At 49.5% G+C, this 17,562-nt stretch overlaps 1 protein-coding gene across 1 annotated transcript in view; it reads left to right on the top strand.

Annotated features, from left to right (window-relative positions):
• The window catches only part of zswim8 (zinc finger, SWIM-type containing 8), a 34,767-nt gene that overhangs the window by 11,591 nt on the left and 5,614 nt on the right, over positions 1-17,562 (top strand). The window contains 17 exon segments of the mRNA XM_042064895.1: positions 2,182-2,289; positions 2,951-3,032; positions 3,292-3,412; positions 3,658-3,859; positions 4,202-4,377; positions 5,640-7,047; positions 7,543-7,674; positions 7,952-8,131; positions 9,260-9,349; positions 9,351-9,444; positions 10,027-10,125; positions 10,733-10,857; positions 11,604-11,991; positions 12,623-12,775; positions 13,133-13,355; positions 13,766-14,055; positions 16,275-16,498. Of these exon segments, the coding sequence (XP_041920829.1) occupies positions 2,182-2,289; positions 2,951-3,032; positions 3,292-3,412; positions 3,658-3,859; positions 4,202-4,377; positions 5,640-7,047; positions 7,543-7,674; positions 7,952-8,131; positions 9,260-9,349; positions 9,351-9,444; positions 10,027-10,125; positions 10,733-10,857; positions 11,604-11,991; positions 12,623-12,775; positions 13,133-13,355; positions 13,766-14,055; positions 16,275-16,498 (4,095 nt within the window).

The following is a 17,562-nucleotide window of genomic DNA, read 5'->3' as shown; positions in this document are numbered from 1 at the left end:
GGCGTGCCAGATACTGCACAGGCATCTGATGAGCCTGTGGGTGGTAACGCGTTCGCATGTGAGCTTTGCGTGTTTCATGTTTTCTGTGTGTGTAGGGGGTTCGCTTATGAAAGCAGCTCCATGGGGAATTGTTGAATTCTGTTTTTAAATGTTTTAAAGAAACATGTGATATGCATGATGAGATCTCAACCATATTCAGTCATTTCATTTTTGCGTGTATTTTTCATGTGTTTTGAAGATTAGTTGGTTTAGAAAGTATGGCTTCAAGGACGTTTCATGGATGGTTTTATTGCTGTATAGTAGATAACATTTAGTTTCAAGAGCTAGAGTAAATTATGAGATTCCACCTTGTTTTTCTAGTATAATTTTCTTCAAATTGATATTTTGTGTGTGAAATTAATCCTAGTCTGTTCTAGGTTACTGTGTAACAACCCACCACTATTGTGTCTCTGCATATCTACAAGGTTTTTAGCTATAGACCCTTTCAACAAGGTAAACAAAAACAATGCTTGAACATTCTATTTGGGCCCCAATCTACTTCCTCTGCATTAAGATAACATATGGAATGTTAAAAAGGAAGTCTTGTGGGGCCAACTATGATGCTGATAATGGAACTCTCTTGAAAGGGTCTATAAAAGATAGAGAATGACAAACAATCCCTTTGGTGTACCCAAACCTGCTTTTATTTCATTATAAACAGACCTCAGACCTCTTTTGCTAAGTGACCTTTTTTTTTTTTAGATTTCAAGTCCCTTGTAGGCTTCCCTCTGACCTCACCTGACCCTGCTAGGCAGCTTCGTTAGTCAGTATTGTCCAGATGCTGCTGCTGGACTGAGTAATTCCAAGGTAATTACTGGCTCCTAGCAGCCAGACCAGGTGGCCTGTGCAGGTCACCCCTCTCTCTGTGAGACCTGTCACCATGGATACGCACCTCTCATTAATTCTCGGGCCACGTTTGGACACTGCCCTCCCTGGAAGCGTGGAAAAATAAACCCCCTCTAATGTGGTTTGTCCTTCAAAATAGATGGGAGAAGGAGGCAGAGAAGAAGGGCCGGGGAATCAGTCTTTGCAGCGGTGTGCTCACTCATTCACTCGCTCGCTCGCTCCCTGCCTGCTCGCCCTGGCTGCTCCGGGGAGGTGAGCCGAGGAAAACAAGACTGTCATTCTATGGACTGACTGCTCAATGCGAGACACATAGATCAAACAGCAGAGACTGACTCGCCAATTTGTCATCTTACACTGTGTGTGTGTGTGTATATGTATATGTGTGTGTGTGTGTGTGTGTGTGGGGGGGGGGGGGGTTTGATTTGGGCGAGCACACGACCGAAGCATATTAATCAAGCCCATAAAACAGGGCGAGGGGTGAATGAGCAGCGAAGGGGAGATTATGCCACAGATGCAGCCAGCCGCCACCATGGCATCCAGCAGTCTCAGACAGACTCCCGAAATGTCAGTGCCTCTGCTTCCTGTTTCCCCAGCAACAATGCCATCTCTCCTGCAGCACGGCACCAACAGCCCCCCTGCCCCCACCCCCTCACCGCCTTCTCCACACCGCCTTCCCCACACCTTCATCTCTGATGCCCCCCTCTCCTCCCAAATAGGAATCATATTTCACCACAGATACTCAAACATGGGCCCACTGGGGGATTCCATATTCCCCTTCAAGGCGGTCTGGAGAGCTGAAATGAGAATTAGCCCTCATCAGCGCTCCTCGGCTAGCCGGCGGTCATGTATTATGCATGGGCCAATCACACATGATGAGCTCCTCGACTCCAGGAGGAGACAACAAGACCCGGAGACGGCGCGTCTGCAGGTGTCTGCAGCGGAGTGGCGGGCTGACGGTGGCCGATGCACGCTGCCGCTCCCGGCGTCCACTTCCGATTAATCTGCAATCGGGGGCTGTGTGATGATTGATCAGCTACTTGGCCTTTCGGTGGCATCTCACTGCCACAGTCACCGTGGCGATGTCTAACCAGCCACGCCCTGATTGAGAGTGATTAAGAACCTGCCCTGCACAGCAGGAGCTGGAAGGGAAGTGCTGATCATCGGAGTGGGGATCCAGATGGCGGTGCGGGGTGGTGGGGGTGGTGGTGTCGGCCTTCAGCTGTGTACCAGTGGGTCTTGATTGAACCCAGATTGATGTGTCCTGTGACCTGACTTGTCTTCTCTGCGCCCCACCAGGCCTCCGCTGTGTGTCTGCGAGCGCCGGTGTCCGAGTCGCTGTCCAGGCTGCAGAGGGACCAGCTGCAGAAGTTTGCCCAGTACCTCATCAGTGAGCTTCCGCAACAGGTACCAGTGTGTCCCAGGAGGGGGATGGTGAAAACCCTCTGAAGTGTGTGTGTGTGTGAGAGAGGGAGAGGGAGTCTGTGTGTGTGTGTGTGTGTTGTCTCTCTGTGTGAGAAAAAGAGTGTGTGGGTGTATTATAGATACGGTTTCTTTCCACAGAAATCTGGCCTTAATCGAAGTTAACTCAAAACAAGGTTTCTCTGTTGCGCCAAATCTCCAATAAAAAAAAAAACTATCCTGTGCTGACTCCAGCTTGGAGGGGCTCTCTCTTCTCCTGAGTACTCAGGGCCAGAGGTCTCTTTGGTTTCAACTCTGCTCTCACCCCTGGTTGACTAAACCTCAGCCTTTTAGCTGCAGCCATACAGCCCTGTCTGAGAAGGGGACACAGTGACTACATTGTCTCTCTGTGTGTTGACCGTTTGTGTTGGACTGTATCGTGTAATATTATCACAGTAACTGTGTTGAGTGTTTTTTCTCTCTCTCTTGCCCTTAAAGTGGTTCTTGTGCTTGACTTGAGTCAGTCCCTGGCAGCTTATCCTGGGAAGACATTTTGAGACTATCTCCTTGTCAGTGTCTCGTGTTGAATATGCACCAGAGGATCTTGTCGAGTCATATTGTGTGTAGTAATGTGGTGTCTTGTGATTACACCCCCCCTCCACCCTAGATATTGCCCACAGCACAGAGGCTTCTGGATGAACTCCTGTCCTCTCAGTCTACTGCCATCAACACAGTGTGTGGAGCCCCAGGTATGTCCTCTACACCCCTTTAGTGCTCCTCACAAACACGTCCACAAATGTGTTTATTACGTGTCCTTTGAGTCCGAAGAATTGTATCAATGGCAACTTTGCATAGAGTCCCTTGAGTCTGCAGATAGTCATTTGCGCCTCTTGTATTAAATAACACATTGTGATGTGCAAAGAAATGCTCACATATTTCAGTTTTTTTGAGGCTCCGCTCAACTCTTAGAGTGGCCTGCAGGTTAACCGTTTGTGTCCTGGTCTGCAGATCCCACAGCCGGACCTTCCGCCTCAGATCAGAGCACCTGGTACCTGGACGAGTCCACGCTCAGCGACAACATCAAGAAAACGCTGCACAAGTTCTGTGGCCCCTCACCAGTAGTATTTAGGTACATTTAAAACAATGTTTTGTCCAGAAGTTGTCTACAAGTATGAGGGCGTTTTGGGTCAGCAGTCAGGAGAGGTGACTGGCAAACCCCTGTGCTAAACCACATAACTGTCATTGCACTAATGCTAATACATATCTAAACAAATGCTTAGACCTTGTGTAGCCATTTGCTCAGTGCCATTTTGTGATGGCTGTGTGTGTGTGTGTGTGTGTGTGTGTGTGTGTGTGTGGTTAACCCTTGTGCAGTGATGTGAACTCCATGTACCTGTCGTCCACCGAGCCCCCGGCTGCAGCAGAGTGGGCCTGCCTGTTACGGCCACTGAGGGGGCGGGAGCCCGAGGGCATCTGGAACCTTCTGTCCATCGTCAGGGAGATGTTTAAGAGGAGGGACAGCAACGCCGCGCCCCTGCTGGAGATACTCACAGAGCAGTGTCTCACTTATGAGCAGGTGAGATGGAACACACACACACACACACACACACACACACACACACACACACACACACATTTTATGGAAATACACATACTCTGTTTCTTTGTTTCTGTCTTTCTCTCTTTCTTTCTTTCTTTCTTTCTCTCTATCTGCCTTTCCTCTCAGTTCAGTATTTAGAATAGATGGAAGTAGGATGTGACTGAACTCCTATGGGAAATCCTGTCATTTTTTTGTAAGGACTAGGGCTAGTTGTGATTGAAAAGGAAACAGTCTGACCCAGCTTTCATTGACTCTGGCCTTTCTCCCTCCCTCTCCTCCACATCTTCCTCTTCCTCTTCCTCCTCGTGCTCCATTCAGATCATTGGCTGGTGGTACAGCGTGCGTACCTCGGCCTCCCATAGCAGTGCCAGTGGGCACACGGGCCGCAGTAACGGCCAGACGGAGGTGGCGGCGCACGCCTGCGCCAGCATGTGTGACGAGATGGTGGTGCTGTGGAGGCTGGCCGTGCTCGACCCCACCATGAGCCCGCAGAGGTGAGGTCACCCCCCTGCACCACACCTCACCTCACCTCACCTCACACCTGGAGCACCACTGCATGGTGGAGAAGATGATACTTTTGTAGATGAAACTGGGATGTAAACTGCTGCTTTATTTTCTGTTTATATTTACAAATGCAGTGGTTACAGACAGTATAGTCAATTCTCAATAGACTGGTTGGATATTTAATCTATTTAATTACTATTTATTTTAACCAGCTCAAAGCTATGAAGGAGTATTTTGTCTCATTTCATGTTTCATGTGTAATGTTGGTGAAATTCTGGTGAAAGTTGTTAATAGGAAGCCACTAGTGGTGTAGTGACCTATTTCTGGAGATGGTCTAGATTCTTTGCAGACCTGCTGACCTCGTTGTTTTTTCTGTTGTTGTGTCTGACCTCTGCTCTGGCTAGTTGTCCTCCTGCTCTCTCCCTGCTTCTGACCGCTCACCTGTAAGGTCCACGCAGGTGTTTAGGCCCACCGCTATGTGGTAGAGATGGAATCCCTGTCTCTGGTCCTAATGATCTGAATCTGCCCAGCTAGCTAACATTATTTAGTCTTGAGTCTAAATGTGACATCCAACCACCATGTCACTTAATCTGTGTTCTCTTGCTTTTTCCCTTCCCCCCACTCTCCCTTTCTCTCTCTCTCTTTTTCTCTCTCCTCCTCTCTCCCTCTCTCTTGCTCTCAGTGAATCTCTAGTTCTCTTTCTTCTCCCTCTTTCTCTCCTGCTTGCTCGCTCTGTCTGGCTGTCTGTTTCTCTCTTTCTCCGCTCGCATTGGCTGTGCCTCTGCTAAGTGCTTTCATTTGACAGTGGGGTAAATGAGGTCTTTGTGGAGATCGGAGTTGCACTAAAACATAATGACAGTTTGGCGTCTGCACAGAGCTTTCTTTCTGTGGTGTCCATCTGCACGGGCTGCTTGCAAGGCAGCCCTGCCGAGTGCATGGACACTCTGTCTTTTGTGTTTGTGTGTGTGTGTGTGCGTGAGAGACAGAGATTTAGAAACAAATCTAGCCCCAGAAAACGGAACACTAAATTTGTGTTTGATTTCTTGCTGTGGGCGATAAAATCTGTAGAAAAGATTACTTTTAAGAAAACAAAGTATGATGTTCATTATTTTGTTTACTTTTTGAGGTTTTGTTAACTTATTGTTTGAAATTTGTCATTGTTGTATTACAAATACCTGCACGTATTCCTGACACACATAGGAGTAAACATTTAAGTGTGTTGTCTGGTTTTAACCCCTTTCTCTCTCCGTAGACGCCTGGAGCTTGCCGCCCAGCTCAAGCAGTGGCACCTGAAAGTGATAGAGATCGTCAAGCGCGGTCAGCATCGCAAGTCCCTGGACAAGCTCTTCCAGGGCTTCAAGCCAGCCGTGGAGTCCTGCTACTTCAACTGGGAGGTGGCCTACCCGCTGCCTGGCATCACCTACTCCAGCACCGACAAGAAGAGCGCCTCCTTCTGCTGGGCTCGGGCAGTGCAGCAGCAGCGCGGCGCCAAGGCCGGCCTGAGTGGGGACCAGCAGGAGCCCGGAGGAGGGGGAAGGGCAGTGGGGTGTGACGGGGGCTCGTACGACCACAAACCGCGCAGCGGCTACCAGCCCCAGCAGGAAGTGGCCGTCCGACCCAAGGAGACCATCGTGAGCAAGAGGAAAGGTCTGTCGGCCGTGGGAGGGCCCGGGGTTATGATGCGTCTGGGAGGGGGCGTGTCTCTCGCTCTGGAGGGCGAGGGGAAGGGCGTGTACAAGACGGTGGCCTCTTCCTCCTCGGGGAGCAAAGCCAAACTGGCGCAGGGCGGGAAGGTGTCCGGTGGAGGAGGAGGAGGTGGAGGAGGAGGAGGAGGAGGAGGAGGTGGTGGTGGTGGAGGAGGTGGGGGAAGCGGGGGCAAGCACCCCAGCGCCAAGCGCCGGACCAGCAGCGAGGACAGCTCCCTGGAGCCCGACATGGCCGAGCTGAGCCTGGACGACGGCTCCAGCCTGGCGCTGGGCGCAGAGGCCAGCAACACCAACAGCTTCGACTTCCTGCCGCCGCCGCCCGAGATGCTGCCCTCGCCCAGCCCGCTGCTCCGAGAGCCGCGCAAGTACGGGGGCAGTGGTGGCGGCAGCGGCAGTGGTGGAAGCAGCTCGTCCAAGGAGCGGGTCTTCGAGGGCAAGCGCGTCTCCCATGCCCCTGTGCCACCCGCAGCCGAGGTGCCCGCGTTCTCGAAGGAGCGCGCTCTGCCTGGGGCTGCTGCTTCTGCCACCGCCGCTGCGGCCGCTGGGGTGCCCGCCGCCGATAAGGAAGTGGAGGTGGAGGCCGAGCTTGAGGAGAACGGGGGCGAGGATGACGGCCTGGCGGATGACGCCCGGCCTTCCACCTCCGCTGCCACCGCCGCCGCCGCGGCGACTCCGAATCTCCCTGCCCCCGTCACGGGCAAGCCGCCGCGAGGGGCCCGCAGGGAAGGAGAGGCCAGCGGGGCCACGGCCGGACCCCCGGGCCCTGAGGGAGCAGGAGCGGCGGCTGGAGGAGCCGGTGGCGGAGACCCAATCGGGGAGGACGACTACCAGGCCTACTACCTGAGCGCCGCCTCGGAGGAGGGAGGGGACCGCGGCGCCCCTGACAACAATCACGAGGAGGAGCCGGACATCTTCGCCGGCATCAAACCGCTGGAGCAGGAGGGACGCATGGAGGTGAGAGAGGAGATTCACTCAGACCACACTACGTTCACACTAGACCACACTACGTTCACACTAGACCACACTACGTTCACACCAGATCACACTACATTCACACCAGACCACACACTACATTCACACCAGACCACACTACATTCACACTAGACCACACTACATTCACACCAAATCACTCTTCGTTCACACCAGATCACACTATATTCACACCAGACCACACCAGATCACACTACATTCACACTAGATCACACTACATTCACACTAGATTCTCCTGCACTAAGACTATTGACCATTAAGATCAAATGCACTGGAGTGCTCGAGTACCGTTTGCTGCTGTGTATTAAATATTAACCCTTCTTTTTGTATTCACTGATGATTGAATGACATTTCCACTCTAACCACTAGCATGTGGATAATGTGTTGGGCTTTTATGTTGTATGGATTGTGTATTTCATATCTAAAAATGTTGATTGACCTCTCCTCTGTGTGTCTCAGGTGCTGTTTGCGTGTGCGGAGGCACTGTATGCCCATGGCTACAGTAATGAAGCGTGCCGATTGGCTGTGGAGTTGGCCAGCGACTTGCTGGCCAATCCTCCCGACCTGAAGGTGGAGCAGCCACAAACAAAGGTAGCCGTCACAACCACTTCCTCTCTCCGCCTATTCATCTCTTCCTCTCCTCACTGACTCGCTCTCTCTGTTCCTTAACTTCTCAGGTACTTTTATCATTGCAATGACGTTGTCTTTTCTGCTTTATTTCCTCCCTTTCTGATTCCTCCTTGAGAAAATTCTCTTGGACTTTGTTTTCTTTTTCTCCTTCATGACTTTGTACATTATGCTGTTTGTCTATGCAGTCTAGTAGTTCCAACACTCCTGATTTTACCTGTGTCCGTTGTTCTCTCTCTAGGGTAAGAAGAGTAAGGTGTCGACCAGCCGTCAGACTCAGGTGGCCACCAACACACTGTCCAAAGCTGCCTTCTTACTGACGGTGCTGAGCGAGCGGCTGGAGCTGCACAACTTGGCCTTCAACATGGGCATGTTCTCTCTGGAGCTGCAGCGGCCCCCCGCCTCCACCAAAGCCCTCGAGGTGACCAATCCCTGACCAATCCCTGACGTTATTTAACTGACGCTATAACCTGTTCATCTGCCATTGATAATAACCTATTCACATGACGCTATAACCTGTTCATCTGCCATTGATAATAACCTATTCACATAACGCTATAAGCAGTTCATCTGCCATTGATGATAACCTATTCACATGATGCTATAAGCTGTTCATCTGCCATTGATAATAACCTATTCATGTGACGCTATAAATTATTCATCTGTCTGTTAATGTTATAACCTCTTTGGCCAAAGTTAATAGTAACCTAATCACCTCATATGAGTTTTCTCTAGCATCAATACAACATGTGGCTTTTATCCTGGGTGTCGACCTGGGAATCAAACTAAATCTTAACTGTTCACACTTCACTCGTAGCTGTTGCTATAATGTAATATCATATCCGCTTGTGCTTGGCTCAGGGCAAAGGAAATTTCAAGCCTGTGAACAACAGACCAACAGGGGCATCCAGTGACTGCGGGTGGGGGTGGAGAGAGGTGGAGAGGGGTGGAGGGGGGCGGGAGGCTCAGGAGTGCACCTGCAGCCGCGTGGAAGCCTCTATGCAGTAGGACAGCGCAGAGCCTGCCAGCTTCTGCCCTGGCACGCGGTTATGTGACCGCCACTGTCAGCAGCATTTGAAGACAGTAGGCTATGGGCTGCGTCCCTCCCACCTCTTTGGTTTCTAGTGTGGAAATGTTTTACTTGAGTGCGCTAACAAGTGACCTATACGTTTCTTGACTAATAGTTTATTTTGGGGAGAAAGACTGACAATTAAAGAAAGTGACATTTCTAGAACACAGAACCAACCTCTCTCCTCTCTCTCTCTCTCTCTCTCTCTCTCTCTCTCTCTCTCTCTCTCTCTCTCTCTCTCTCTCTCTCTCTCTCTCTCTCTCTCTCTCTCTCTTACTCTCTCTCTCTCTCTCTCTCTCTCTCTCTCTCTCTTACTCTCTCTCTCTCTCACACTCTCTTTCTCTCTCTCTCCTCTTTCTCTCTCTCTCTCTCTCTCTCTTACTCTCTCTCTCTCTCACACTCTCTTTCTCTCTCTCTCCTCTTTCTCTCTCTCTCTCTGTATCTCTCTCCTCATTCTCTCCCTGTCTGTTTGCGGATCAGGTTAAGCTGGCGTATCAGGAGTCGGAGGTGGTGGCCCTGCTGAAGAAGATCCCGCTGGGCGTGGTGGAGATGAGTCTGATCCGGGACCGGGGCCGAACAGCTGCGCGACGGCAACTTCTGCGACTACCGACCCGTCCTGCCCCTCATGCTGGCCAGCTTCATATTCGACGTGCTCTGCACCCCAGGTGATCCCCGCCGAATGACCACAACAAACATTGTACACTGACAGTTTTATCTTTTCATGGTCTTCACCTGGAGACCAATTTAGTATTCTTGTCTTGTGGTGGTAATGCTAACAAACAGGAGTCCATCTCCATTACCTGTTGATGGTTAACTATTTCCTTTGGGTATGCACAAAGGCAAACAAAAACAAAATATGTGTGTGTGTGTGTGTGTGTATATGTGTAACAGTAGTGAACGTGCTCACACATATTCATATACACAGAAAACACTTCCATGCTGTACATAGCATACAGAACATGATGTGCATGACATATAAGCTCCCCAACCCATCCATCCTTACCCAAAACAAACACTGCACATATTTACCCCTGTTCCACAATCCCATTCATCTTTACGATCACAGAGCACAGTATTCAGACACAAAAGTTCTCCGGCTGTCATCAGGGGTGTGGAAAACCAGCAGCACAGATTTCGCAAATGACAAACGCACCGCCTCAGATGCTCAGTTAAGTTTCATCCGGTCTGCTTTCTTTTCTTTTTCTTTGTACTTTGTGCTTCATCGTGTGCTTTTGTCTTCGGAACAGCGGTGTCTCCCACGGGCTCCCGCCCCCCCAGCCGAAACCGGAACACGGAGATGCCGGGCGACGAGGAGCTGGGCTTTGAGGCTGCCGTGGCGGCGCTGGGTAAGAGAGGGGGAAGAGAGCGAACTCTCTCTCTCTTCTGCTAATTTTACACCGAGGCGCACAAACATGGAACACCGAAAAGCCTAGCAGTTCTCTCCTCTGGGATAAGCATGCTGCTTTCTCACAATCTGTCGCTCTTAGACACACACACACACACACACACACACACACACAGGTATTGTTTCTCTGTTTTCTGCTTCACTCGTTCTGTATCATTCACACACACATACACGCTGGTCTGGTCGATGCGTTTTGTCCTTAACTCACTGGCACATTCTTTCACTCACACATACCATGTCCATGGCCTGAGCTGACTCCTGCCTCTCCCACGTCCCGTGACTCCTGCCTCTCCCTGTCTCCACAAACTCCCTTTTGCTTCTTTGATCATCTCTCTCTCTGTCTGTTTTATTTCTCCCACTCTCTTTCTCTCTCAGATGTCGGATTGTGTGGGTTATTTTCCTCTTTTTTTTAAGAGCGTGTCTTCATATTATATTTCTTGCATGTCCTTTTTACTGGTAATGAAAGGAAACTTAAAAGTCAACCTCTCTCTCTCTTTCTCTCTCTTTCTCTCTCTTTCTTTCTCTCTCTCTCTCTCTCTCTCTCTCAGGCATGAAGACCACAGTGAGTGAAGCGGAACATCCCCTGCTGTGTGAAGGCACCAGGAGGGAGAAGGGCGACCTGGCACTGGCTCTCATGATCACCTACAAGGACGACCAGAGCAAGCTGAAAAAGGTCAGCCACCACCGACTGTGATGCAATCGCACACACACACACACACACACACACACACACACACACACACACACACACCACATACATTCACTTACTTGCACAGTCTTTCTCTGTCATACACACATACACACACACACACACACACACACACACACACACATACACAAGCATTCACTCTTTCTTTCTCATTCACATACAACCTCACACACTCATCCAGTGCCATCTGTCTCCTAGTGAGTCCGTGTTCTGTCAGGCATTAATCCCTCTGGTGCTCTCCCATGCTGTCTCACACGCTGTCTGTGTGCGCTGTCACTCAGTCTCTTATCCACTTTTGGATGCCCTCCCCCTTTTCATCTCCATTAGTTTGGATCTGTCTCATTCCCAGACTACATGGCTGTTGTTCTCTGCTTCTCATCTCCAACCCTTTCTGTCGTTTTTTTTTTCCCTCCCCCTTTCATTTCTTTTCATTTTTTACTCAATCTTCTCCCCTCTCTCTGGATTCAGCTTAATTTAATTCTGTTGAATTAAATTCAGTTCAGTACTATTTACTGACATGACCACTTAAAGGAAGATGGTCCTGCCAAAGCTTAGAACACAGAAATAATCTTTGTTTCTCTCTTTCTCTCTCTCTCTCTCTCTCTCTCTCTCTCTCTCTCTCTCTCTCTCTCTCTCTCTCTCTCTCTCTCTCTCTCTCTCTCTCTCCCTCTCTCTCTCCACTTCTCCTCTGTCCCCCTTGGGTCCTTCAGATTCTGGACAAGCTGTTGGACCGTGAGAGCCAGACCCACAAGCCCCAGACGCTCAGCTCATTCTACTCCAGCAAGCCGGCGGCCGGCAGCCAAAAGAGCCCGTCCAAGCACTCGGCGGCCCACGCCCACGCCCACGCCCACGCTCACGCCTCCTCGCACTCGGCCTCGGCCGGCGCCACCGGCGGCATCTCCAAGCACGCCGCGTCCGCCTCCGCCGCTGCCCCCGTGGCCACTGCCGGAGGCGCGGCCTCCTCCTCCCAGGGCGTGGCGGGCGGGTGTGCGCCCGGGCAGCAGGGGGCGCTAGGGGGTGCCGGCACAGTGCAGAACACCGCAGCGGTAGCTGCCGCAGCAGCAGGAGAGGCCATCACGGGAGAGAGCAGGGAACAAGGTGAGCCCAGGGACTCCAAACACAGAAGAACAAATAACAAGCACATGTGAAGTGGAGAAATCCCTGATTTGAATAATTAGTGCAAGTGTAAAATCTTAGGTCTTATTTTAGTTTAATAACTAGGCAAAATCCATTTGCACCAATGGCCATCTGAGAAGAGAGAAATGCAGTCATAAACGTACGCTCAGACAGACAGTTGGAAGGGGACAACGTGATCTACAAAACATGCCCCTGAAAGATAAACCCCCACACATCACATGGCATGAGAGCAGTGCAGTGGAACACAGAGCACATGAATGCAGTCATGGATTAACACGTTTGATATAGAGAGGCGCATGCGTTCTTCTGGGGTCAGTGTTGCGGGGTTACCTGATCTGACCCGAGGAGACCTGATGCCACCGCTAGGGCCGTGCCAGGCTCTGTTTACTTTACCTCCTGCTGAGGAGGGCATGGGAATGAAATTTTAATGCTAAAAGCCTGTTGTGTGATTGTATGTGTTTGTGTGTGAGTGTGCATAGCTTTTGTACACAAGCCACCTCTCCACAATTGTAACATTGGGCATCCTTCCTTCCTCTCTCTGTCCCTCTCTCTCTCTCCTCTCTCTCCTCTCACCCTCTCCTGGGGTTGGCAGACGGAGCGCAGCCCTCCTCATGTGAGCAGCCGAACGAGGCGGCCCCCTTCAAGCCAGAGGGCACGGTGCCCAGTCGCCTAGCGCTGGGCGGGCGAGGGGCCTACAGCGGCCGCTGTTGGGGCTCCCCCGTGCGGCAGAAGAAGAAGCACACAGGTGGGCACGCCGCCTGGCCCATCAGCGCCGCGCAGAGACGCTTTCAGACTCTCTGCAGACTTGGTAGACATAATTCATCTGAGATCACTAGTAGTTAAGAACTCTGGGAAGTGGGGAGAAGCAAAAGATCCTACGTGCAATGGCTCCACAATCAGCATTCTGGCACTAACAAAGTCTTATGGTGAAGTTTGATAAATGGGGCTGGTGGTAGCGTATATATTTATATGTAAGTCGCTTTGGATAGATGTAAATGTAAATATTTCCATTTGAGGACAGGAGTTTCTGTTGACGTTGTGTAGCCCTGGTCTGCCTTTCCCTCATTCTCTGGCTCTCTGCTCTTGTTATGTTTGTGTGAAGGCATGGCGAGCATCGACAGCAGCGCCCCAGAGACCACCTCGGACAGCTCGCCCACCCTCAGCCGCCGCCCGCTGCGAGGGGGCTGGGCAGCCGCCTCCTGGGGGAGGGGTCAGGACAGCGACAGCATCAGCAGCTCGTCGTCCGATTCCCTGGGCTCGTCCTCGTCCAGCGGCTCACGCCGTGCGGGAGGCGGGGCCAGAGCCAAAAGCACCGACACCAGCAGGTGAGTCAGCCAATGAGATGAGAGCGTTGTTGTTTGGGGAGCAGTGTCATGTGACCACTGAAGTTGCTATGCCTTTTCTCACTAAGCTAACACTAAGCTATGTTAATATACAGCATTAATGAGTATTAATGCCTTGTTGCAACATTAGGCCAGGAAAAGAAAGGCAAATTTATTTATAGAGTGCATTTCATGCACAGAGGCAATTCAATGTGATATAATGTGGTATACATAAACAAAAACAAAGATTTTGTACATTAGGTTAATAGTACATTAAAGCATAAAAAGCATCATTCTGTGATTGAACTAAATGTTCATACATTGAACTCAATGGAGCAGCACACAGGTGTAATGGCTCAGTGGGGCATACAGGCGTAAGTGCTCATAGTCGTGTCTGTGTCGCACCCCTGCAGGTATAAAGGGCGTCGCCCCGAGTGCCATGCACCGCACGTGCCCAATCAGCCCTCGGAGGCGGCGGCTCACTTCTACTTCGAGCTGGCCAAGACGGTGCTCATCAAGGCGGGCGGCAACAGCTCCACGTCCATCTTCACGCAACCCTCGGCCAGCGGTGGCCACCAGGGCCCCCACCGCAACCTGCACCTCTGTGCCTTCGAGATCGGCCTGTACGCGCTGGGCCTGCACAACTTTGTGTCGCCCAACTGGCTGTCCAGGACCTACTCCTCCCATGTGTCCTGGATCACAGGTGTGTGTGTGTGTGTGTGCGTGTGTGTGCGTGTGTGTGCGTGTGTGTGCGTCTGTGTGTGTCTGTGTGGGTGTGTGTGTCTGTCTGCCTGCCTGCCTGTCTCAAAAGTCAAAGTCTGCTTTATTGTCAATTGTCAAGACATACAAAGAGATCGAAATTGCGTTTCCTACTATCCCACGGTGGAGACAAGACATATTTTACCAATTAGGTCCACAGACAAACATAACATTCAAGTAAACAATATAAAAAGTAAAAATAAGAAGGCACATACAATGAAGAAATAAGAGCAGCAAAATTTGGTAGAAATTGTGCAATTGTGCATACAGTAGACAGTCAATATAATAGTGCAAAAGTCAGGCCAATAAATGGCTGAGGTAGTTTTGTTTGACCTAAGTATGCAAGTGGCATAGTGGTGCAAGTTATGTAAGAGCAGCAGAAGTGTGTTCAGAAGTGTTCAGGACAACAGGACAACAACAACAAGTTGCAAGTGTGCAATTGTACTAGTGGAGTAGTGCAAGTGGAGTAGTGCAAGGCAGCCATTGTGGGTCTAAAAGTCCAGGATGTTACGTAGCTGAGGGTGGAGGGGGGAGAGAGTTCAGGATCCTAACAGCCTGGTGTATGAAGCTGTTGGTGAGTCTGGTGGTGCGGGAGCGCAGGCTTCTGTACCTCTTCCCAGAGGGCAGTAGATCAAACAAATTGTGAGCGGGGTGACTTGCATCACTCACAATTGTGGTCGCCTTGCGGGTGAGGTGGGAGGTGTAAATGTCCTTCAGGGAGGGGAGTGAGGCACCAATAATCCTTCCAGCTGTGTTCACTATGCGCTGCAGGGCTTTCCTGTTGTATTCAGTGCAGCTTCCGCCCCACACAGCGATACAGCTGGAGAGGATGCTCTCAATGGTGCCTCGGTAGAATGTGGTCATGATGGCTGGTGGAGCACTTGCTCGCCTGAGTTTCCGCAGGAAGTACAGGCGGCGCTGAGCTTTCTTCGCCAGTGATGCAGTGTTGGTGGTCCAGGAGAGGTCTTCACTGATGTGCACCCCCAGGAATTTGGTGCTGCTCACTCTCTCCACCACAGCACCGTCGATGGTCACTGCCTGTCTGTCTGCCTGTGCATGTGTTTGCATATTTGGATGAATGTTGTGGGGAATTCTGGTTTAATTCAATTCAAATCACTTTATTCTTCCCCAGGGGGCAATTCAATGGCACAAAGAGCAGCATATTCCACCACATACAGTACATCATCAATAAAAAAGTTAATACATTTTATACGTTAAGCTTTCATGAAATTGAAACAAAAAGTAAAGAATTAGATATTGAAATAGATCATCTCTACAGAACAGATCTCTATGCGTGACAATATAGATCAGTGTCCAGTCTAGCTTCTGGTAATGTGCTATAGGATACACTATAGGATAACAAACTCACAAGCCTGGGGAGCCACACAGATGAGCTGGTCTAATGCTAAAACATGTCTCTCAGTTGGGTGCAGTTGGGGTTTAAATTGGCCTTGCTTGCTTTGAAAGCCCTTCCAACCAATTTGTAGAGCTTTGCTAATGAGAGGAGATGACTAGCAGTAGCTGTTGCTAAGTTACAGAATGCAAAGTTCCACAGAGTGGATGGATAGTTGTGTAGTCAGAGTGGTGTTGTCATGAGCTAATGGGGCTCATTAAAGTGCATTTTAGCCTGTCTTAACGCCTGAACTAATTGTGCTGTCATTTTCAATTAAATAGCTATGTTTTCAATTTAGTCCTATTTTAAATTTATTAATACAATCATTAACAATGATAGTAATGAATATCAGGGTTTAAGCTCCTTCAGCAAACAGATAAAGACCATGCAACTGTGCAATTAATTGTCAATTATGACCTCCCACGATTATGAAAACTGCATAATCAAAATATAACAATTGTATTGCTGCATTCTGCTTTACAACAATGCTCTTGTTTTGTCTAGAGTTGTAAATCTCAGCACACCCCTTTGCTTTACACTGGTAACTGTTGCATACATGGTCTTTTTTTTTGCATGTATTTTTTATTTGCTTTTCAGTTGAATTGACTGTTTTTTGTGTAAAGATATTGGGTGATGTTTCCAAAATCACTCCGTAATTGTGGTAAATAACCGTGATTTCAGTGTTGACCAAAGTAATCATTATCATGATGATGATGATGATGAGGCGATGATCCCCAGATTTGCTAATGCTGTGTGTTTCTTTTCTACAGGTCAGGCAATGGAGATCGGCAGCGCGGCACTCAACATTCTGGTGGAGTGTTGGGATGGCCACCTCACCCCTCCCGAGGTGGCGTCGCTGGCAGACCGGGCGTCGCGGGCCCGGGACCCCAACATGGTGCGCGCAGCGGCTGAGCTGGCACTGAGCTGCCTGCCCCATGCCCACGCGCTCAACCCCAACGAGATCCAGAGGGCCCTGGTGCAGTGCAAGGAGCAGGTAGGCCGGCGACTGGCCACACCACTACCGATATCCTCATCAGTCAGCTACCCACTAGGCCAGGGGTGGGCAACTAATTTCCCCAAGAGGCCACATGACAAACTGGGACTGTTGAGGAGGGCCAGACCCAAAATACTAAACTCAAGTCTGAACTCAATTCTGTTCAATTCTATTCTGTTCTTGTATAACATTAAGTAAATCATATGGTTTTGTTTACTAGTCGTAAGAACATATGAAAATGTGAGGGAGACAAAGGAAAAACAGCAATATTTAATCTATGTCCAGTATTTAATCCTCATTCTCGAAAATTATTTTTTGACATTGACTTTTTTTTTTTTTCAGTTTTCAAAGACTGATATAAAAAAGTACTACAATATCTATATAATTAGGCTAGGTCATGAAAATGTGAAGGAGTCAGTACAACTGATAGGCCTGTGCCACCATTTCATCAACACTCAGCAATATTTCATCATTAAATCATTACCATCGTTAAATTAACTCTATGCAGAATTAGACTACGAAAATTTGGAGCAGACAATAGTAGGCTGTCATTAGTTTATCAACATGCACAAAGAAAACTATTTTAAAAATGTAGGCTATGTTTTTGCTATAACTTTATGCACATAACTGTGGTTGGTCAACTCGCTCTGTGTGTTGAGCCGGCTGCTTCAAGCAACCTGTGGGTAGTAGCATACTAGTTCGCTAACATAAGCTTTGCAAACAAACTCAGACATATTTTGGTTACAGTTACGGGGTTATCCGATTGTAAACTGTCTGCCAGTAACATTTTGAAATGAACACTTCGTATCGCCAACGAGCAGCAGTAGGAGTTCGTTCTAACAACCTTTGCGGTGGTGAGCGACGCAGACATAAGAGACACAAAACTTTGAAATGTTTACGCCGTCGTAAAGGCAACTGCATTGTGTCGACGCAGAAGCATAAATTCTATTCACCAGCACATCAGTAAGGGTGTTTACGTCGTATGCATCCACGCACAAATGTATGGGCGTACAAATAGCAGTCGCTTTCAAAATAAAAACAACGATATTGATTTGCATGCATTA

This window comes from Alosa sapidissima, chromosome 16, assembly GCF_018492685.1.
Source record: "Alosa sapidissima isolate fAloSap1 chromosome 16, fAloSap1.pri, whole genome shotgun sequence".
NCBI classification, from domain to species: Eukaryota; Metazoa; Chordata; class Actinopteri; order Clupeiformes; family Clupeidae; genus Alosa; species Alosa sapidissima.
Note: the sequence above shows the minus strand (reverse complement) of the source record. Positions and strands in the feature narration are given on the sequence as shown.